The following is a 23,528-nucleotide window of genomic DNA, read 5'->3' on the forward strand; positions in this document are numbered from 1 at the left end:
GGGCCAAAGAACAACTACAAGAGCAGGAAGTGACTTGCGGGCTCAAGGGCTGGCATCTCTTGGGTGGCAACGTACACAAAACATTATGCCTCTGAATACAAGGTGCAGCGAGCCCCAGATGGGCAGAACACGGCTGTGCTCATGTCCAGCTTGCAGGGCATCTGGTCGGCTGCTTTGAGAACAGGATGCTGGCCTAAACGGGTCCCCTTTGGCCTAATCCAGCAGTCTCGTCTGAAGTTACTTAAACAGGCATTCCGCTGCCTTGAAGCAGACCAAAGCACCACAAAGTAGTCAGATCTTTGTGGGACCCCAGGAGGCCAGATCCGGAGATACAGATAGGTATGTTTTGGAATGGTGTGGGGTTGGGAAAATAGAAATCTGGTTGGAAGCTGTTGGGTCCGGACACTTGAGAAGCAAGAACGGTTTCCAGAACTGTTGCCGAGAGAATTTTGAGCAGATGTTTATGCAACAGAAAGCGGAGTGGGTAAACTGCAAAGGTGGTGGAATTTCTACCTGTGCTTTGGTTTCCTTTCCACCCCCTCCTCCTCACCCGTTCCCAGGTGTTTACTGTTCTACTTGCTGATCTTAATCACCTTCGTGTGCCCTCTATCTTACCTCTTCGTATGACAAGAACAAGATGCCTCTCCCCACCCCTGAAAAAGGCTAAGAAGCCGCTGTTTTGTTTTGTGTTATATTTTTGTTTTTGATAATTTTTATTAAGTACAAATTAGAAAACATACTGTCAGGGAACTGCCATCGGAGCCAGAGGCGGAGGGAAGGCTCGAGAGGGATGCCGGAGAGGGTCCCAGTAGGGAGAGAGGCAGCCCATCTGCTGGGGAAGGAAATCAGCGTAACACCGGTGGAGAAGGGGGGCAGATGGGGGAATCGGAGAGGAGGCTCCAGGACTCCTCGCCGGAGACCAGCGGGGAGAGCACGGGTCCTCCGCTGCCCACACCCTCCCTGCGCAGAAGACTTCCGCACAGGGAGAGTAGGAGGAGACTTGGCGTCAAAGAACTTCTTTGCTGGAAGAAGTTCAAGAAACGCCCACTGACGGATTCTGCCAGCGATTGAGACAGCCACGGGTGAGAGGCTGTCCAGACAGAAAGAGTCCACCCAGGTAACCCAGCCAGGTGTGGCGACGATTTACGCACGAGCAACCCCTAGAACCATTACACATACATATTTACAACAAAAGAAAATACAAAAGAAAAAGAAAATACATATAACCAAGGGAAAAAATTAGAGAATACTTTGCCTCTTTTCATATTTACAGTTATTTATACCTGTATAAAATGCTATTCACAATAAAGGAGTGAAATGAAAGATAAGATATCAGAAAAAAAGAACAAATAAAAAATAAAGAAGTAAAAGAAAAGGATCATAGGTGGAAAATTTTAAAAGTAGATAAGTATTCACTATACATAGCGGTTTCCCATCTATATTTATATTCAATTGTATAATTTCATCTTGTCCTTATCTACCTTAAAAGGTGTTGTTGTTTTTTAAAAGACTTCCACCGTTTGCCTCACGCGTTTTTAATAATCCGTTCGTCAAATCCTCTGTTCTTCATATTTTCCCTTTGGATTTCCTTAATGTCTCACTTTGTATTTTTTATATTACGCACAAGATTATTCTAAACACAACCAGATTTTTATAGTCGAGCCCTGTTTTGTTTTATCAGCATTTAGCACTTTCAGATACAGTAGTACCTTGGTTTACAACTGCAATCCGTTCTGGAGGTCCGGTTGTAAACCAAAACAGGTTGTAACCCAAGGGGCGTTTTTGCCAATGGGGCCTCAAAAAAAAAACACACCAAAAAAACCACCCAATTTATTTATTTACGAAACATTGTAAAATTTCTGAATGTTGATGACATTGAAATGAAATGAAGGGGTTCTAGCAACAAGGTAAAATGTAAGATTGGATTGATAATAGATGAAAATTTGAAGTTATAATATGTGAGGAAAAGAATTAAGGATAAACTAATAGGATATGGGGACGCAGGTGGCGCTGTGGGTTAAAGCCTCAGCGCCTAGGACTTGCCGATCGAAAGGTCGGCGGTTCGAATCCCTGTGGCGGGGTGCGCTCCCGCTGCTCGGTCCCAGCGCCTGCCAACCTAGCAGTTCGAAAGCACCTCCGGGTGCAAGTAGATAAATAGGGACCGCTTACCAGCGGGAAGGTAAACGGCGTTTCCGTGTGCGGCTCTGGCTCGCCAGATGCAGCTTTGTCACGCTGGCCACGTGACCCAGAAGTGTCTCCGGACAGCGCTGGCCCCTGGCCTCTTGAGTGAGATGGGCGCACAACCCCAGAGTCTGTCAAGACTGGCCCGTACGGGCAGGGGTACCTTTACCTTTACCTTAATAGGATATGAATTTTCTGAACCAATTTTTAAAAGGGATACAAAAAAGGGAGGCGTGAGGAAGTCAGGAAAATAAGTTAACCAAAGATGAGAAATTAAAAAAGAGGGATTTTTGTTTTATTTTTGTGTGTGTTTTTTCCCCTTTTTTCTTTTTATGTTAAATGTCTGTATTTTTGTATTTTGTATTTTTGTGTTTTTATACTTTCTTGTGTTTTTTTTCTTTTTCTTTTTTCTGTTTGTTGTTCTGGAATTTCTTTATTGTTAAAACTTAATAAAATATTATTATAAAAAAACACACACACCCAAGGGTTGTAATCCCAAAAAAGGGCCACGCACTTCCGAGTTTGACATGGTAATCCAAAACGGTTGCAAACCAAAGTACCACTGTATAAGCAGCTTCCCAAAGCAGTTTATAGAAAAATTTAAACTTGAGAACCATTAATTAAGGGAACATTGGAAGCTTCCTTGTACAGAGTCCCACAGGCTTCCTACTCAGCTATGATGCTTCCCCAATCGCACGTTCATGTCGTAGAACAGAAGCCCGCCATTGAAATCAATACAAATTGATGCATTTTGAAAGTTGGATGAAACCGTATTCGGACGTGCCCTTTGTGGACTTGGATTCTTTTAGGTTTAATGTGGAAGGCATGGGGGCATTGCTGCTGGCGGTTGGAAGTTGCCCATGACTCACTTCCATAAAGCGATGTGCTCAACACACCTGCCTGGTAGACTTTCATCTCTGGGTCAGATGTTAGCATCACATTCTTCCATACCCTTTTGTGAGCCACGGCCGTAGCTGCCTTACCAGTATGTTTGTCCAGCTCTGGATCGATGGGGAGGTTGCTGGTTATGGTGGAACCCAGGCAGACAAAACCATCTCAAGTATGTGATCACCAGTGCTGATGTTTGGAGCGTGGTGACTCCCTATTGGTCTTCGTCAGGTGATAGTAAGACTGAACTCCCCGCAGGCAAAATGACTGATGAGCTTCTGTAGAGCTTCCTCAGAGTTCGCTGCCAAAGTTGCATCATCTGCAAATAACATCTCTTAGAAGAGGACATGCCACGCTTTTGTCTTGGTGCAGAGACGTGCCAGATCAGACGACCTGGGTGTGTAGCGTCAATAGAGGGAGAAAAATGTTTTTAATCTCCTGGCCCTAAATTGCTTCATGCAATTTAAATATATATAAACCTGAAACTCAAGTTACTGAATCTGTAAGCAGCTACCATGGTGCTTGTAACCTGGAACGTGCACCTCTCTGCCCTATTTTTGCTTTCGCATTTGCACGCTTTTTCTTTTGAAGTGAACAATCGGTCCTCGAGACCACGTGAAGGCAGCTGACGGAGGTGTAAACCACATCCCTGCCTTTTGTCTCCTAGGCCTGCAGTCCTCCATCGCTGGCTGCCTGCCTGCGTTCCTCGTCTTCCCCCTTGTTGCTACTCCTGAGGCCCTGTGCACAGGGAACTTAAGACTGCCACCCATCACTGCAAGGTAAGATCTGCTTTGTGTTTGTCCCCCCTCTTCATGTCTTGTCCTGCACCCACCCTAACCCTAACCTTTTAGCTGAGCTGCAAACTTAAAACTCCCAAACTGGGAGGAGAGAGGTGGCGAAGAGAGATGTGTTGATGCTTAGAAGCCGCGAGAATGAAATCAAACCTCCACATGAAGGGATAGTCTACCTCTGGGTACCACTGCTGTGATCAAGGAGAGAGGAGGGCCAATTCTTTCAGACCTTGGGAGGTAGTAGACCTGTTGTTCCCTGGAGATCTTTATTTAGACAGGGGCTGGATGGCCATTTGTCAATGCACTGCAGACTGGAGCTAGATCATAAGGCCTCTGAGAGCCATCCCAATTGCTAGGAATCGATTCCCTGGTTGTGAGCTTCTCTGATAAGCCTTAGCTTCTCAGTCCCAGATCAACAATTGTCTAGTTGTGTTTTTCCTCTGTAGCGAGGGAAAACTCTGGCCTCGAATCTGGAGAGTGCCATCAGGCAAGAACGCTTGCAACTCGGGTGCAGCACACAGTTCCCCAAGTATCTTGAAGGCTGGTGTCAGCGGTAGGCAGGGTTGGGCGTTTGCCTGGGCCCAGATACTGTTGAGAAGCCGCCATGTTCCATGTTACTGTAAACACGTGGCTTGCCACCTGCTGCTGCGCACATTAAAACTTAGAATCTTTGGAGCGAACTTTATGGAAGTTCATAAACGTTTGAGATGGAAGATGCAGCATGGAACCGTCTGCCCATATATCAGAAGCTCCTTCCCTTAAGGAGATTTTGAGGCTGGCTGTAAGTAACGTTAGCCTTTTATAGGAACATAGGAGGTCTTATACTGAGGAGGTCTCGCCTCCAGATTACCCCTTTTATTGTGCATTATTGATGCTCACAACGCTACAGTGGTACCTCAGGTTACATGCGCTTCAGGTTACATGCGCTTCAGGCTACATATTCCACTAACCCAGAAATAGTGCTTCAGGTTAAGAAGTTTGCTTCAGGATGAGAACAGAAATCGTGCTCCGGTGGCGCGGCGGCAGCAGGAGGCCCCATTAGCTAAAGTGGTGCTTCAGGTTAAGAACAGTTTCAGGTTAAGAACGGACCTCCAGAACGCATTAAGTACTTAACCCGAAGTACCACTGTATTGGGGTGGGAATCCCACCTTCAACATCGTTCGTTCCTCCAAACATTTTGGGGCATTCCCACTGTCATGCCCAGTCGGTGCATATCCCATAGCTTCCTGCCGAAACTCCGTCAAGTGTTCCAGTTTATTTTTGTCCTGCTATGGCCTCTCCGGACAGCAATAATGTGGCAGCATCCCAGAACAAACTCAGAACCCCCCCCACCCGTGTCCCTGTTTTCCATGGACAGTCTCGGTTATACAGAGGCCGTCCCGGCTGTCTGTCTCTAGAGTCTCCAGCTATAATCCTTGTGGGCTATTTAATTGTAATTTCCATAACAAAGGAGACTCTTCATTGGGGTGGTGAGGGTGAAGGCAGCCCCCCCCCCATTCTTTAGGACCTTGCTCACCATCTCTCGCCATATAAATGAGATTGTCTCCATTCAGCACCCTTAAAAACAAACAAACTACAATTCCCGTGATTCTTTTTCTAGAGGTGGGGGAGATGTGCTTTAAATGCAGAGAGCCAGTGTGGTGTAGTGGTTCAGAGCGGTGGACTCGTAATCTGGTGAACCGGGTTCGCTTCCCCGCTCCTCCACATGCAGCTGCTGGGTGACCTTGGGCCAGTCACACTTCTCTGAAGTCTCTCAGCCCCACTCACCTCACAGAGTGTTTGTTGTGGGGGAGGAAGGGAAAGGAGAATGTTAGCCGCTTTGAGACTCCTTAAAGGGTGTGAAAGGCGGGGTATCAAATCCAAATGTATGGTCCAGCCTATACCAAATTAAATTTTGTTGATCATTCTTTGTTACATCCCATATCGGTGCATTTACCCTTCACTTTCCAAATCATAAAAGTTCTGTTTTTTTAAAAAGCAGGTTTGTTGCTCCATGGTGCCCATCAACCCACTTCAAATTTGCAAAGCCAAAGTCCCTGTATGCATTTGAACCCCTCCTGCAAAACACAGTCTGGAGGCCTCTCCTATTACAGTGGTACCTTGGGTTACATACGCTTCAGGTTACAGACTCCGCTAACCCAGAAATAGTACCTCGGGTTAAGAACTTTGCTTCAGGATGAGAACAGAAATCGTGCAGCGGCGGTGCAGCGGCAGCAGGAGGCCCCATTAGCTAAAGTGGTGCATCAGGTTAAGAACAGTTTCAGGTTAAGAAGAGACCTCCAGAAGGAATTACCGTATTTTTTGCTCTATAAGACGCACCAGACCACAAGACGCACCTAGTTTTTGGAGGAGGAAAACAAGAAAAAAATAAATCTAAATCTCAGAAGCCAAGAGGGATCGCTGTGCAGTGAAAGCAGCAATCCCTCTTGCTGTTCTGGCTTCTGGGATAGCTGCACAGCCTGCATTCGCTCCATAAGGCGCACACATATTTCCCCTTACTTTTTAGGAGGGAGAAAGTGAGTCTTATAGAGCAAAAAATACGGTAAGTTCTTAACCCGAGGTACCACTGTAGTATATTCCAGCCTGCAAGATCCCTTTATCTCTCCCAGTACATACATTCATAAGGAAGTCGCCATGATGCAGTTTGTGTGGCTGCCAGCAGATGGTGCTGTGAACTGCAATGTGATGACAAGCTGGGCTATCAGAGGGCAAGGAGAAGAGAACCAGAGATAGGACAGGCAGCCCAGGCCAGTGAGTGGACAATTGATGAGGTCAAAGGGGAGAGGGTGGCTTTTGTCACCTTTGGCTCTCCTTCATTGCAGGGGGGTTGGCCTAGATGACTCCCTTCCAGTTCTGCAGTTTTATGGTTCTATGTGAGTGGCTTTGGCAAGGGGGTGGTAAGCAAATCAGGCAGGGGCACATCCCATAGCAAATTTATATTTTCTCACGTCAGCTGGAATTGATCCACTGAATTACTTACCGGGCCTCTACTGGAACCATAGGAACCTCCCTTTTTACCAAGTTCAGACCTTTAGTATGGTCAACTCGGACTGGCAGCAGCTCTGCAGGGTTTTGGGATGGACTCTTTCCCCAAATTTACTTGGAGATCCTGCCAGAGCGGGTTGAACCTGGGACCTTCTGCATGCAAACAATAAAATTATTATTAAAAATGTTATTATTCAAGCAGGTGGTCTTCCGATGAGCTGTGATCCCTGGGTGCAAGAGTGTTTCGTGGCAAGCACGGAGTGCTGTCCATAGTCAAACTGTGTAAGCTGATGTGTCGTTTCACATACCTGGAGCGAAATGGATCTCGCAAGTCGCACTGCCAGCCTCTTGCCCCCAAACCCATGAAAACCTGGAGCTCTGCATCTCTTCTCTTACAGATGTAGGACATAATATAATGTTTGAGGACTGGGAAAGATTGTGGAAGAAAGGGGTTAAGTTCGCTGCATGTACAGTGGTACCTTGGGTTACATACGCTTCAGGTTACAGACTCCGCTAACCCAGAAATAGTGCTTCAGGTTAAGAACTTTGCTTCAGGATGAGAACAGAAATTGTGCTCCGGCAGCGCGGCAGCAGCAGGAGGCCCCATTAGCTAAAGTGGTGCTTCAGTTTAAGAACAGTTTCAGGTTAAGAACGGACCTCTGGAACAAATTAAGTACTTAACCCGAGGTACCACTGTACTGTGTTAAAGGAAAATATAATGAAAATGATGTATAGATGGTATTTGACTCCTGTTAAATTAGCAAAGATCTATCATAACTGTGATAATCTATGTTGGAAATGCAAAGAAAAGAAAGGAACTTTTTACCACATGTGGTGGACCTGCCCCAAGGTGAAAGACTTCTGGGAAAAGATTTATAATGAATTGGGGGGGGAATGTTGAAATATACATTTATAAAGAAACCAGAGGCCTGCCTTCTTGGAATAATTGATTTGGAATTGCCCAAGAAAGATGTTAAATTATTTTTGTATGCCACAACTGCTGCTCAAATTTTACTAGCTAAAAAGTGGAAAACGCAAGAATTACCAACTGTGGAAGAATGGCAGATGAAGATGATGGATTTTTCAGAGCTAGTCGACCTAACTGGAAGAGTCTGTGGCCAGAAGAAGGAGGAGTATCAGGAAGAACGGACAAAATTTAATGATTATTTAGTTAAATTTGTTAAGTTAAACTAATCGGAAATAGCTTGCAGGTATTTGATTGGATTAGGATTTTATATAAGTTAAGTGATGAATTAATATGTTTAATCTTGAATTGAAAAGATGTAAGGATGTTAATTGATTAAGTTAAGTTTATAAGAACTCTGATTTGGAAAACCGTTAAAAGGATATGCATTGAAATTCAACCAAGGGGAAGCGAGGAAGTCACTTAACAATGTTCACAAGCGTAATTTTAATAAGGTTATTATTTACCGTATTTTTCGCTCTATTGGACGCACCGGACCACAGGACGCACCTAGTTTATAGAGGGGGAAATCAAGGGGAAAAATATTATTCCCCCCCCCCCCAGCCCCAAAGAGCAAAGAAGCCAAGACAGCGAGCAGGATCCATAGCCACGCAACCTCTCCAGCCAGGAGCTAAACCTCTCCAGCGCGGCTAAAGAAGAAGACAAGGCAGTGAGCGCGATCCATCCCGCTCGCTGCCTTGGCTTCCTCTTTAGCCTTGCGCAGCATCTTTAGCCTTGCACAACGGGATGGACCGCGCCCGCTGTCCACCGGAGCTGGACTAGATGACTCCTGGGGTTCCCTTCCAACCCTGCAATTCTATGACCTCGGAAGTTGTTGGGGGTCTCCACCACTGGAGGCTTTTAAGCAGTGGTTGGGGGTTCTTTAGCTGTGGGGTTCTTTAGCTGTGATTCCTACATTGTGAGGGGGCTGGGCTAGATGACCCTCGGGTGGCCCTCCCAACTCTATACAGTCCTACAGTTCTGCGGCAGGAGATCCACAGCCACTACACACAATGCCCACTCCCAATTTTCATTAGAGAGACATGTGGCTTCAGTGTCTAGGTAATAATAATAATAATAATTTATTATTTGTACCCCGCCCATCTGGCTGGGCTTCCCCAGCCACTCTGGGCGGCTTCCAACAAAGTTGGAAGATACACTAAAATGTCACATATTAAAAACGTCCCTGAACAAGGCTGCCTTCAGATGTCTTCTGAATGTCAGGTAGATGTTTATCACTTTGACATCTGAGGGGAGGGCGTTCCACAGGGCTGGTGCCACTACCGAGAAGGCCCTCTGCCTGGTTCCCTGTAGCTTTGCTTCTCGCAATGAGGGAACCGCCAGAAGGCCCTCGGCGCGGGACCTCAGTGTCCGGGCAGAACGATGGGGGAGGTAGGTACCCCCCTACCTGCCACACTTCCCTCACCCCACTTAAGCTGAGGGAATTCCTGCCCAGAGAAGCTCCCAGGTGAGTCAAGGGTTAAGATCTACCTCTGGCTGGAGGTACCGCGGCTGGAGAGGCGAGCAAGGCTAAAGAGAAAGCCAGGGCAGCGAACAGGATGGATTGCGCTCGCTGCCCTGGCTTCCTCTTTAGCCTTGCGCAGCCTCCTCCCGGCTGGAGAGGTTGCGCAAGGCTTTTCTAGAGGAGGGAAAAGGGACTGACTGGCCGCGTCAGTCCCTTCTCCCTCCTGGGGAAAAGCCCGCAAGAGCCGCGTGAAGCTTGTGTGGGGCTCTTGGGGGCTTTTCCTGCCTGCCTCCCCCCTGCATTCGCTCCATAGGACGCACAGACCTTTCCCCTTAGTTTTTAAGATGGAAAAAGTGTGTCCTGTGGTGTGAATAGTATGGTATGTTTGTTTGTTTGTTTGTTTTTAATTTTGTGAAAATCAATTTAAAAAGTTGGGGGGAAATGAAAACCTGGAGCTCTGATTCATCCGCCCAACTTTTTCCCTTCCACCTACAGGGACGCATTTGGAAGCCAAGCAGAAACCCTAGGAAGCCTTTGGCAATGTGGGATTTGTGAGGACCCGTTAACCGTGGCCGCAAAAGATGTCTGAGCCCATCCTTGGTGCCGGCAGCAGCCCGGTGGAAAACGACCCTGGGTAAGCAAGCCTTCATAATAGCTCAGTCGGCAGAGCGCGAGACTCTTAATCTCAGGGTTGTGGGTTTGAGCCCCAGACATAGCTGTCAACCGTCCCTTATTTGGCGGGAAAGTCCCTTATCCCAGTGCTGTGTCCCGCTGCTGTCCCTTATTGATGATGTCCCTTAAATTTCCCAGGTTTCAAAGGAAGCAGCTCCTCTCCCTCCCTCCCTGCCGGCCAGGGAGGAGGGAGGCTCCAACTGTGTTGCTTGGCTGCATTGCTCACCCAATAAGGAGTCTAAGAATGACTGGGGGGTGGAGCTTGCATGCCTTGTGCCGATAAAATCAGCCGCGTTGCCTGGGGACTCACCTTTGCTCAGCGCTTCCCAGCGGAGAGGTGACGGTGGTTTTCCTTGCTGCATCCCCTTTGCCGGGTTGCTGCGCTGTGGGAACCACCGCTTGAGGCTTCGTTTGGCAGCTGGATGGGCTTTCTGCCTTTGGCTCAGAGGGGCTCAGAAGTTGAACATACCTGTGCTTGGAAAATCCCTTATTTGGGCTGCTGATCCCTTATTTTCAAATCTGTAAGTTGACACCTATAGCCCCAGCCTGGGCAAAAGATTCCTGCATTGGACTGTATCATTGTTTCCCTAACTTGGATCTCCAGCTGTTTTTGGACTACAGTTCCCATGATCGCTCACCACTGGTCCTGCTAGCTAGGGATGATGGGAGATGTGGTCCATAAACAGCTGGACACCCAAGTTTGGGAAACACTGGACTAGATGGTTCTCATGGTCCCTTCCAACTCTGCAGTTCTAAGGTTCTGTGATCTCTGTGTGAACGAGGGAATAGATTTGCCAGCCTCACTGCGGCCAACATGGCACCTTCCAGATGCTGTTGGACTACCATTCCCATCATCCCCAGCCAGCACAGCATGATGGGACTTGAAGTCCCACAACACCTGGAGGTGCCAGGGACTGGCAGTATGCAGATCAGCCCCGGGGGGTGGGTGCGTTGAGGAAACAGGGCTCGAGTCTGACTTGTGGGGAGCAGTGATTTGTGGGGAACTGTACCAGCCAGAAGTACCAGACCATAAAGAAGGCTGATCGCCGAAGAATTGATGCTTTTGAATTCTGGTGCTGGAGGAGACTCTCGAGAGTCCCATGGACTGCAAGAAGATCAAACCTATCCATTCTGAAGGAAATCAGCCCTGAGTGCTCACTGGAAGGACAGATCCTGAAGCTGAGGCTCCAATACTTTGGCCACCTCATGAGAAGAGAAGACTGCCTGGAAAAGACCCTGATGTTGGGGAAGATGGAGGGCCCAAGGAGAAGGGGACGACAGAGGACAGGATGGTGGGACAGTGTTCTCGAAGCTAGCAGCATGAGTTTGACCAAACTGTGGGAGGCAGTGGAAGACAGGAGTGCCTGGCGTGCTCTGGTCCATGGGGTCACAAAGAGTCAGACACAACTAAACAACAACAACAACAACAGTACCAGCCAGGAGGCAAGAGCTGGAGGCAGGGCAAGCTCCAGAGCTGTTTTTGCAGGCCAGGGCGGGCGAGAGACCTTCCTCCTCTTAACTCTTTCCCCACTTCCAATGCCAAGAGTGGTGGACTCGTAATCTGGTGAACCGGGTTCACTTCCTCGCTCTTCCACATGCAGCTGCTGGGTGACCTTGGGCCAGTCACACTTCTCTGAAGTCTCTCAGCCTCACTCACCTTACAGAGTGTTTCTTGTGAGGGAGGAAGGGAAAGGAGCTGCTTTGAGACTCCTTCGGGTAGTGATAAAGCAGGATATCAAATCCAAACTCTTCTTCTTATACAGCCTACGGCACACCCTGGTGAACGGAAAGTGCGAGAGCCCCATCACCCTTCTGGACCGGCTCTCTGCAACCAGAAGCATTTGGGAGATTCTTGAGAGCCAACCAGAACAAGCCAAGGAGCTGCTGTCAGTACACCCACCTGGGGTAAGCAGCCAGCAAGTTTTATTTTTTTAATGGGATGAGTCCAGTGTGGGCAGGTGTATGGCATGTTAGGGGAGGGATAGCACCTCTGGCAGGGAACACATCATGCTCCTTCTGGGGTAGTTTGTCCACCTTGGGTCCCTATCCTGCACTCAGATCTCACCTGGGGCTCCCAGAAGCTGTCAGCATGCAACAGCAACCACACCCTGTGTCAGGGAACTGCCATCGGCGCAAAGCTGGATGGATTACAGAGAGCCCCCAAAGAGCATGGGAAGCAGCACTTCCTCAGCAGAGGAGAGTAACCCTGCCTCCAGCGGAGAGGAGATGCAGGGGTCGGAGGAGGCAAGGCGGTGCCAGGACACCTTGCCTGGGCAAAGCAGGGAGGAGAGAGGTCCTCCGTTACCCACGCCCTTCGCAGTAGGCTTCCGCTCCGAGAGGGGAGGCGCAGATTGGGCGTCAAGAAACTACTCTGCTGGGGAAGGTTTAAGGACCGCCCAATCACAGATTCCGCCAGTGAATGAGTGAGCCATGGGAGAGTGGCACTCTGCACAGAGAAAGTTTATTTTGGCATCGAAAGCAAGGCTTCACAGCCGAGCAGGGAGGCATTTGCCTACTTGCTCTCGAGCAACCCCTTGGTACCTTAACACCCTGGAAACGGCTTCAACCAACCAGCTAAACCAGGTGCAGGTGGCCGATGGGTCTCAGACCCTCAGGGAGATAGGCACTTCCCCTGCATGCGAAGACAGGCTCTGGTGGGTTGAGTGGCGAGACCAAGAGTGGGTCCAATGGTCAAGAAGGTAGTTTATGCCCATGCTATAGAGGGAAGTGAGGGGCAGATGGGGCTCGTCCACCTGGGAAAGTAGCCAATTTAGGAGAAGGGAAGCTCTGATCCTCAACCTCTGCTTCCTTGTGGGATATCTTCAGGAGAAAAAAAAGTTCAGGAGTACCTAACAGGCCTAGGATTAAATTAGGATTTAAAAATAAGTGGGACTGCCAACGGTAAGAAAAGTGAATAAATTAGATTATAACCGGAAATATTTTTGGTTTCATAATGATATTGGAAAGCTGTAACATACAGATACAAGGAAATCCAGAAGGGAGGGAATAGGGGAAGGCAATAATATGTTTATAAGATTGGAATTTTAAAAGAATTAAGTTTGTTTGCATTGTTTATTTGTTTATTTTTGATGCACTCTTTCTTTTTTCTTTTTCGTTTTTGTTTGTGTTTGTGATTTTGTTACGTGATATTTGTTATAATTGTGGAAAACCTAATAAAATTATTTATATATGTGTATATATATATATATATATGTATGTGTGTGTGTGTGTATATATATATATATATATGCTTTCGTAGATTTTCACGGGTACAGGAATGCAGGTTTTGGTGTCCTCGGGTGTCTTCCCGTGTAAAAGTTGGGGTGTCTAGGCGACGTTTCGACGAGGTCTCACTCGTCATCTTCAGGCTGGTGCTTTCGGCTTCTTGTTACTGGAACAGAGCAGGATCTCAGTGTTTGAGTTCCTATAAATACTGTTGAGGGGGTGTGGTGTATAGCCTCCAATGTTCTGGGCAGAGAGGAAGTTCCCAGGCTAGTGTGCCTTTTCTTCTTTTGTTCCTTAATTACTTGAGGGATATCTTGGGTGATTTCTTGAGTGATATCCTGAGTACCACTTAGGTGGGTCATTAGGTGTGGATTAGTTGCTAAAGTCTTTGTGTCTTGACCTCTTGAACTTTGTGAAGAGTTTTTCTGAGAAGATGGCTGTACTGCACTTAGTTGTGCTCTGGCTTGGCTTCGTGTATAGGGGCGAGCTGTGGTTTTGTGGCCTGTGTCAGCCAGATCTGTGTAGGGATTGCAGGGGGGTGCAGCATCCGGAGGTGCCACCATGGTTTGGCTACTGGATGGTGTCTGTAATTTATCTGTGGAGAGGGTCTGGGTTTGGGTCTGGTGTGGTTGATTGGTGATAGCGTTTCGTGTGCCTCTGGATCTGGTGTCAGTTTTTGTGGGGAGGGCTAATTTCCAGATGTCTGGCAAGCGGGATGTGTCGTCACGCTTGTTCATGTTGTGAGGGTGTTTCTCTATCTCGATGGCTTCCATGATTATTCTCTTGTGGTGATGTTCCATGTTAAAGAGCAATTTGGAATCTGCAAAATTAATTTCGTGTCCTGTTTCTTTCATGTGTCAACACATGAAAGAAACAGGACACGAAATTAATTTTGCAGATTCCAAATTGCTCTTTAACATGGAACATCACCACAAGAGAATAATCATGGAAGCCATCGAGATAGAGAAACACCCTCACAACATGAACAAGCGTGACGACACATCCCGCTTGCCAGACATCTGGAAATTAGCCCTCCCCACAAAAACTGACACCAGATCCAGAGGCACACGAAACGCTATCACCAATCAACCACACCAGACCCAAACCCAGACCCTCTCCACAGATAAATTACAGACACCATCCAGTAGCCAAACCATGGTGGCACCTCCGGATGCTGCACCCCCCTGCAATCCCTACACAGATCTGGCTGACACAGGCCACAAAACCACAGCTCGCCCCTATACACGAAGCCAAGCCAGAGCACAACTAAGTGCAGTACAGCCATCTTCTCAGAAAAACTCTTCACAAAGTTCAAGAGGTCAAGACACAAAGACTTTAGCAACTAATCCACACCTAATGACCCACCTAAGTGGTACTCAGGATATCACTCAAGAAATCACCCAAGATATCCCTCAAGTAATTAAGGAACAAAAGAAGAAAAGGCACACTAGCCTGGGAACTTCCTCTCTGCCCAGAACATTGGAGGCTATACACCACACCCCCTCAACAGTATTTATAGGAACTCAAACACTGAGATCCTGCTCTGTTCCAGTAACAAGAAGCCGAAAGCACCAGCCTGAAGATGACGAGTGAGACCTCGTCGAAACGTCGCCTAGACACCCCAACTTTTACACGGGAAGACACCCGAGGACACCAAAACCTGCATATATATATATATATACATATATATATATATATATATATATATATATATATATGTATATGTTTATATATGTATATATATATGTATATGTGTATATATATGTGTGTATATGTATATGTGTATATATATATATATATTTATGTGTATATGTATATGTGTGTGTGTATGTATATATATATGTATATGTATATATATAGTTCAGGAGCAAACCCTGCACAAATCCAGAGTAGGACCTAAGACGGTCGGATGGCCCCTTCTACGCCTCCTTCTGGTGTTGTAACTCCCAACAGAGGCAATAGAAGGATTGAAACCAAGGATAAAGGACTTCATGGATCAAGGGATCCTTGTGCCCTGTGCCAGACCATGTAATTCTCCCCTTCTTCCTGTCAAGAAACCCAGCCCTCCAGGGACACCCAGCAAATACCATCTCGTGCTAGACCTGCGCATCATAAATAACTTTGTAATCCCAAGACATGCCATCACGGCATATCCAAATACCATATGAACAAGGATCCCTCCCAGAATTTCAGTGTCATGGACCTTGGCTCTGCATTCTTCTCCAGAGAGTACATGAGGAAATCCAGTTCCTTTTTGCATTTACCTGGGAAAGCAGTCAATTAACGTGGACTAGATTGCCCCAGTTGTCAGGGGGACACGGGTGGTGCTGTGGGTTAAACCACAGAGCCTAGGACTTGCCGATCAGAAGGTCGGCGGTTCGAATCCCCGCCACGGGGTGAGCTCCTGTTGCTCGGTCCCCGCTCCTGCCAACCTAGCAGTTCGAAAGCACAAAGTGTAAGTAGATAAATAGGTACCACTCCAGCGGGAAGGTAAACGGCGTTTCCGTGCGCTGCTCTGGTTCTCCAGAAGCGGCTTAGTCATGCTGGCAACATGACCCGGAAGCTGTACGCCGGCTCCCTCGGCCAGTAAAGCGAGATAAGTGCTGCAACCCCAGAGTCGGCCACGACTGGACCTAATGGTCAGGGGTCCCTTTACCTTTACCTTTAGATTGCCCCAAGGCTACGTAGAAAGTACGTCAGCCCTCCATAAAGTTCCATAAAGTTCTTACAACACCGGCAACTCCTGCAGCCAAGCCGGTGCCAAACATCTTGCTCTGCTTCCTTTTGGACCACACCAGTGAGTCCGAGAGGCGGTTCTTGTCCCCTGGGCAGCAAAGGACCTCCACTCACACTGTCCAGGCTTGTGCCCTGGAGAGGTCACAGTTTGGCTTCATCCCTGGACGCGCACTCCATTGTCTGTCAAGACAGACGGAGGCCAACCACAACAATGGAGTAACAGACATGCCTTTCAAGAGCATCTTGTATTGGGGGTGAAATTTAAAAATTAAGTTCTTATATATATATATAATAAATGTTCATAAATGTACCAAGCAAACACGTACATAAATATATAAACCACATGTCTGAAGCAGCACAGGAAAACAGCCCGGAAACCATTTTGACTCCCAAACTGACCAAATGATTTTTTTGCAAGGTCAAGGAAAATGGAAAAGCCTCCCCATTGTCTTTTCTTTCACAAATCCTGTCTTAAGGGTATGTCTGTCTGTGTTTGAATAGGGTGAGCCTGTGAGCTGGCTCAGGAACTAAGTATTTGTCATTGCAAAAGACTGGCCAGGCTCCCCAGGGTATCCAATCAAGTAAGCATTAATAGGGAACCTGCCAGACAGGAGATAAACAACGCACTCAGATTTCTGTTGTAGACCGCCCCTTCTGTGATATATGTATGATGTTTCTGGGGGTGGTCTTGGACTCCAGGGTGGGCAATTTAAAATGTCTATATAAGGGGACACACACCTTTGTTTGGGGTCCTCCTCCTTTCCTGCGTGTGAGGGGAGCACCCTGTTGCAACAGTTCAATAAAGATCAGGCTTACCAGCTGCTTTGCTTCTCAATATTCTCTGGTTGGCCTCTGTTATTTTCTCCGACCGATGGAGAACCTGCAAAGGACTCTATAAGGGCTCTTGTGCCCCCATAAGGGAATAAGGGCAGATTTTCGTTTATTACAGGGGCATTCATATTTGGTTACAGGCCCATGTGAAACATGCAGATTGGGAAAAGTTGTACGGAGGCCCCATCTGCACTTAAAGCACGGCCATACTCCTTTAAACCGCCGTGGTTTCTCCCAAAGAATCCTGGGAACTGTAGTTTGTTACCGCTGCGAAGAGTTTCTAGGAGGCCCCTGTTTCCCAGCCAGAACTACAGTCCTCAGAGTGGTCTTAACAGTCAGTCCCCCCTCCCAGGGAACTCTGGGAATTGCAGCTCTGTTAACAGCCCACACTTCCCAGAATTCTTTGGGGGAAGCCATGACCCATTTCAAACCTAGACAGGGTCTTAAAAAGCAGAGACATCACCTTGCCAACAAAGGTCCGTATAGTTCAAGCTATGGTTTTCCCAGTAGTGATGTATGGAAGTGAGAGATGGACCATGAAGAAGGCTGATCGCCGAAGAATGGATGCTTTTGAATTCTGGTGCTGGAGGAGACTCTTGGGAGTCCCATGGACTGCAAGAAGATCAAACCTCTCCATTCTGAAGGAAATCAGCCCCGAGTGCTCACTGGAAGGACAGATCCTGAAGCCGAGGCTCCAATACTTTGGCCACCTCATGATAAGAGAAGACTCCCTGGAAAAGACCCTGATGTTGGGAAAGATGGAGGGCACAAGGAGAAGGGGACGGCAGAGGACGAGGTGGTTGGACAGTGTTCTCAAAGATATCAAGATGAGTTTGACCAAACTGCGGGAGGCAGTGGAAGACAAGAGTGCCCAGCATGCTCTGGTCCATGGGGTCACATAAGAGTCAGACACGACTAAACGACTAAACAAATGACCCATTTAAAGTGGCACAGCACCGCTTTAAACGTAGAGTACAGATAGCAGAGGGCATGGAACCCATATCACCTGGAAGCTGCCAACTCCCATTGGTCCTAGGATCTTAGGGTTATACTGGCTGGGGCTGATGGGATTTGTAGTCCAAAGCACGGGTGTGGGTGTGTGCGCGCCATGTTAGGGAAGGCTGCCACTGGACACTGAAGCAGCAGCAGCAGCAGCAGCAGCATGAAAGTTGCTCCTTGTCACCTTCTCAGTGTGCTTGCAGATGCAGAGTCACAAATGTTGCTGGTGGTTTCCGCTTTCCTGCTTAAAGGGGAAGGGAAGGAGGTGGGGGGGTGGGTCTTGCTTCATTGACTGTTCTATCCAGAGGCAAGCGGATTTCTCATCTCCTTTCTCTCTCAATCTCTCTCCCCTCCTCCTGCCCCCTTTCCTTTTCCTTCTGCGGCCAGACGTTCATTATCGCTGGAAATGCAGCTGGAGGGTCCAGGGAGCTCTTCCTGCGAACACAGGAAAACAGGAGTGATGCTGTCTGCTCTTTCTCTATCCGGGACAATGGCGCAGGTGAGTTGGTTTAACCACTCTGAGGGTCTTCTGTATTTGACCTGTGCTGAACCACAGATTCATTTGTTCCCAGGGTCTGGTGCTTTGGGGCTAAACTGGAGTTCCTGGAGGAGGTTGGAGGATGGATGGCGGCTAACAGATTGAGGTTGAATCCTGACAAGACAGAAGTACTGTTTTTGGGGGACACGGGGTGGGCTGGTGTGGGGGATTCCCTGGTCCTGAATGGGGTAACTGTGCCCCTGAAGGACCAGGTGAGCAGCCTGGGAGTCATTTTGGACTCACAGCTGTCCATGGAGGCGCAGGTCAATTCTGTGTCCAGGGCAGCTGTCTACCAGCTCCACCTGGTATGCAGGCTGAGACCCTACCTGCCTGTGGACTGTCTCACCAGGGTGGTGCATGCTCTAGTTATCTCCCGCTTGGACTACTGCAATGCGCTCTACGTGGGGCTACCTTTGAAGGTGACCCGGAAACTGCAATTAATCCAGAATGCGGCAGCTAGACTGGTGACTGGGAGCGGCCGCCGGGACCACATAACACCGGTCCTGAGAGATCTGCATTGGCTCCCAGTACATTTCTGAGCAGAATTCAAAGTGTTGGTGCTGACCTTTAAAGCCCTAAACGGCCTCGGTCCTGTATACCTGAAGGAGCGTCTCCACCCCCATCGTTCTGCCTGGACACTGAGATCCAGCGCCAAGGGCCTTCTGGTGGTTCCCTCATTGCGAGAAGTGAGGTTACAGGGAACCAGGCAGAGGGCCTTCTTGGTAGTGGCGCCCGCCCTGTGGAACCCCCTCCCTTTAGATGTGAAGGAAATAAGCAGCTATCCTATCTTTAAAAGACATCTGAAGGCAGCCCTGTTCAGGGAAGTTTTTAATATTTAAGGCTGTACTGTCTTTAACACTGGATTGGGAGCTGCCCAGAGTGGCTGGGGAAACTCAGCCAGATGGGCGGGGTATAAATTAATAATAATAATAATAATAATAATAATAATAATAATAATAATTACTGCCTGTGTACATGGAAGCTCTACTGAACTATTGCGGCGAATAGCCACTGCTAGACCATGTGTGCTTTTCTGGGAGCTGGGCAGAGGGGGAGAAGGCTGATTTTAAAATTAATAGCACCTGCACATTTTGCCTTCTGAGCTGGGAACTGTTGCCAGCCAGTGCCAGCAATACTGAACTTGAAGGACCCCAAGGCCTGACTGATTGTAAATCATCTGCCTACGTTCCCAAGTCCTCGACCCGAGAATCGTACGTGCTTGAACCTTTGCTCCTCTCTCCCTGCTGTACCAGCGTCACTGTTCCCCACCTGGAAATCTACCCCCCTTGCTCTAACCTTTAGACCCCACTCCCTTCCTCTAAATTAGGCCTCATCCATTATTCATCCCCGGTGGGTTTTGCAACACAGTTTCCTCCTGCTTAAAAGGGGAAATGGTTTGGAGAAGCTTAGAAGGGCTGCTCCTTGCAGGTCTCTCATGAAATGGGGGTCTCCCTTCAGTCTTGTGGTGGGGCTAGGGATTAACTCTCCCCCCCCCCAGACACTTTTTTGGGGATCTCTGACTGAGCTGCTCCTTTATCAACTGCCTCCTGAGAAACGCCACCTTCCTCGTTTCTGAGCCTAGCTGCAGGTGAGAAACTCTTATTGAATGTGTGGGTGGCGTTTTTCTTGCTGCTTCCAAGGAGCCCAGCATCTGTGCTTGCCTTCTAACCCCCCTTATCCCCACAATGACCCGGTGAGGTATAATAATAATAATAATAATGATAATTTTTATTTATACCCCGCCCTCCCCAGCCAAGGCCAGGCTCAGGGCGGCTAACAAGCAATAATAAAAACAAGTTGAATGAATACAACTTAAAAACAAGATTAAAATACAACATTGAAACATTAAAATATTAAAATGCAGCCCCATCACAGGAGGAGAAAGGAAAAAGGAAAAAGAAAGAGGGGGAGGGAATCAAATGGGCTCCAAGCCAAAGGCCAGGTGGAACAATTCCGTCTTACAGGCCCTGCGGAAAGAAATCAGATCCTGCAGGGCCCTGGTCTCATGAGGCAGAGTGTTCCACCAGACCGGAGCCAGTGTTGAAAAGGCCCTGGATCAGGTTGAAGCTAATCTAACTTCCTTAGGGCCCGGGACCACTAGGGTGTTTCTATTTATGGACCTTGAGGCTCTCCGTGGGGCATACCGGGAGAGGCGGTCCCGTAGGTACGAGGGTCCTAGGTAGGCTAGATGCCCATACTGGAGTTTACTGTGTGCATTCATTCCCATTTAATTTGCACAGTCCACAGGACATCGCCCTCAAACAACACCAATCTCCATGCTGTCTTCCTGTAAATTCAAGGTTTGCCCAATACAGGGTGTGTGTGTGTGTGTGTGTGTGTGTGTGTGTGTAATCCAATAAGCTGGGGAAAATTGGGCTCCAAACCACACTCCACTCGAGGTCACAGGCAATTTCCGCCTGTGTTTTTGGGTGAGTGGATTGACCGTCATCTTCGGCTACTCCCCTTTCCGTCCCTACCTCTTCCTCATTCTTGTCATTTGTTTGCTTGTCACTATTTCTGGTGGTGTCTTTGTCCACGGAGTTTTCTTGGCAGGGATACTGGAGTGGCTTGCCGGTTCCTCCTCCAGGTGGATCACGTTTGGTCAAAACTCTCCACTATGACCTGTCCATCTTGGGTGGCCCTGCATGGCATAGCTCATAGCTTCTCTGAGTTATTCAAGCCCCTTTGCCGCGGCAAGGCAGGCTGGACCTAATGGTCAGGGGTCCCTTTACCTTTAACTGTGCTTTTGCAAACTACTTCGGTGAATTTTGTTTCTTTTTTTAAAAGGTGGGTACACCACAGCTATCTCTGCGTATGCCATGCCGGCCCATGGGATAGCAGAATCATAGACAAATTCACATACGTTGCGGTGTAGACAACCCCAGTCTAATTCGAATGAGGAAAATGTGTCTTAACGGCTAAAAAACATTCAGATGTGGAAAAAAGGACTAATAAAGAGTCTCCAAGGCAACTTGGAGGTAATATCCGGGGTTGACAGAGGAGGACCCTTCTCATTAAGAGAAATAATAACAAGAACAATAATAGTAATAATCATAATTTTATTTATACCCTGCCCGTCTGTGGCTGTGCCTTCTAGTACTGGAAAGATTGGGGAGTGGGGTCCCTACAAGAGGGTAAAGGGTAAAGGGACCCATGACCATTAGGTCTAGTAGCGAACGATTCTGGGGTTACGGCATTCATCTTGCTTTACTGGCCAAGGGAGCCGGCGTTTGTCCGCAGACAGCTTCTGGGTCATGTGTAGCCAGCATGACTAAACTGTTTCTGGCGAACCAGAGCAGTGCACGGAAACACCGTTTACCTTCCCGCCAGAGCGATACCTATTTATCTCCTTGCACTTTGAGGTGCTTTCAAACTGCTAGGTTGGCAGGAGCAGGGACTGAGCAACGGGAGCTCACTCCGTCGCGGGGATTCGAACCGCTGACCTTCTGATCGGCAAGCCCTAGGCTCTGTGCTTTAACGCACAGCACCACCCGCGTCCCCAGTACAAGAGGGTAGCATGTGTAATATAAATGCAATGACAGGGAGCTGTCTCTCACGCCAAGGCGGTCTGTAATCTAGTCTTCTTCTGGATGTTCGCAGTTCTCCAGAAACTCGCCCCACCCAAAGCTGTCTCTTCAGGATCTGTTTTTAACTGGAGATGTCGGGAATTGATCCAAGTTCTCCTGCGTGCAAATCATGCGCTTTGGTTAATGAGTTCATTGTCCTTCCTGCGTGCACCACCACGGAATAATTCAAACTCGAACGAGAGAGAGGATGTAAGTGGCTGTTGCTAGCCACAGGCCCCACCCCATAAGCAAAGTGCAGGTGGTTCTTCTTGGAAATGAAGTTTGTTTCTTCTCCGCAGTCATGTGTTTTGCTCGACTGATGGAAGGGCGGACGAGGGGAAAGTTTACGGATTATCTGAAAACTATATGTGATGAACAGACAACGCTAGTGGGTTTCAAGGAGGCTTTGTGATAGTACAAGGTATATTGTAAAAAAGAAATAGAGATGGAAGGATAATATTAAATCGGCAATATCATATATAGAAAATGCGTGAAGATAGGAAAAATGGATGATTGAGGGAGGTGCTGGTGGAAGTTCAAAAACAGGAAATTTGTAAACATGGTTGTACGGATTTATTTGTAAAGGAAAAATTTAATAAAAATTTATTTTAAAAAAAAAGGAAGGACGGACGGACGAGGGGAAATAGCAGAGTGCGTAGCCCTGTTGAACGGTCTCTTTAAATCTGAAGGTTCATTATTGTTCCACAAGATGTGTATTTCTTTAAGGGCCAGAGCAAATAACATGACCTAGTTTTACAGCTGTGAAGCGGTATAGCCGGTGCTGTTAAGTTATGTTAATTAAGCTGTTGGGTACAGTATATAAAGAGCAGCACCTAGCTCTCACAGTACCCTGGTGGTTGGTGAGTCATGCTTATTGATATATTTAATGTAAAAGGAGTTTTTGTTTTTTTAACCACCCTAAAGTTCTTTTTGCGTTCCTTGTAATGTGTGGTCTCCCCAGCACACTTTCTGCAGCGCAACTAATCTGCAAATAGCCAACAAGTTCTGGATTTGAAGATTGTGTGGGTTTGATGGGAATCACCAGCCTGGGCAGACATGAGATGTGGATGCTGTTCAAAATTTGAACATGGTATGAATGAGCTCCAGGCTGATTGATCTATGGAGGAAGCACACCTTCCTGCTATAGACAGATAGATAAAGATTAATTTTTTCTGATTTTAAAGCGGCATTCTTTCCTCTTTTCTTAAACCATGATTATGCATTTTGGAGAACTGTGCCTTTTCATTGCACTGTTCCTCTGCCTCCCCTTCACTCTCGTTCATTGGCTTGCCAACTCTTGAGATGCTTAGATCTTTGGCACGTTACAAATCCATAATGTTGTTGCGATGCTTTGGGGAAGCAAGGAGGGACTAGGGCTTCACAATGCAGAGGCCAGTGAGTTTCTAGTCCTGAGGGACACCGTGTGATCTGGTGCTTTTGTAACACAGAGGACTAGAAAGCTGGACTTGAGGATTCCATCCTTGGATTTCGTGTTTGGCGCCTCCTTTGGGGGGCCCCTGCTTGGACTTCACAGGCCTTAATTTGAGCCAGCGCTGAGACCCTTGTGATTCATCTTGGCACTTGTAGGATCAGTCCGGAGCCAGATAAAGGATGCCTCTAGGCATGGGCAGAGTGTAGCTTTCTCACTGCTGGGTTATGGGAAGGATGACTGGTCAAGACAGGTCTC

The 23,528-nt window shown here is 47.7% G+C and overlaps 1 protein-coding gene across 3 annotated transcripts in view; it reads left to right on the top strand.

Annotated features, from left to right (window-relative positions):
* Positions 1 to 250: 250 nt before the first annotated feature.
* Positions 251 to 23,528, top strand: part of RINL (Ras and Rab interactor like) — a 47,053-nt gene continuing 23,775 nt past the window's right edge. Inside the window, exons 1-5 of one of the 3 annotated variants that reach the window (XM_081921990.1) lie at positions 251 to 339; positions 3,737 to 3,848; positions 9,770 to 9,908; positions 11,710 to 11,851; positions 18,125 to 18,236. In XM_081921990.1, coding sequence (XP_081778116.1) covers positions 9,856 to 9,908; positions 11,710 to 11,851; positions 18,125 to 18,236 — 307 coding nt within the window. In that variant the 5' untranslated portion in view covers positions 251 to 339; positions 3,737 to 3,848; positions 9,770 to 9,855. Of the gene's footprint in view, positions 340 to 3,689; positions 3,849 to 9,769; positions 9,909 to 11,709; positions 11,852 to 18,124; positions 18,237 to 22,500; positions 22,531 to 23,528 lie in introns of those variants that run through there. The other 2 variants (XM_081921991.1, XM_081921992.1) reach the window with 2 other exon arrangements.

The sequence above is a fragment of the Podarcis melisellensis genome (genome assembly GCF_964234715.1).
Source record: "Podarcis melisellensis genome assembly, chromosome: 8".
In the NCBI taxonomy this organism is placed as follows: domain Eukaryota; kingdom Metazoa; phylum Chordata; class Lepidosauria; order Squamata; family Lacertidae; genus Podarcis; species Podarcis melisellensis.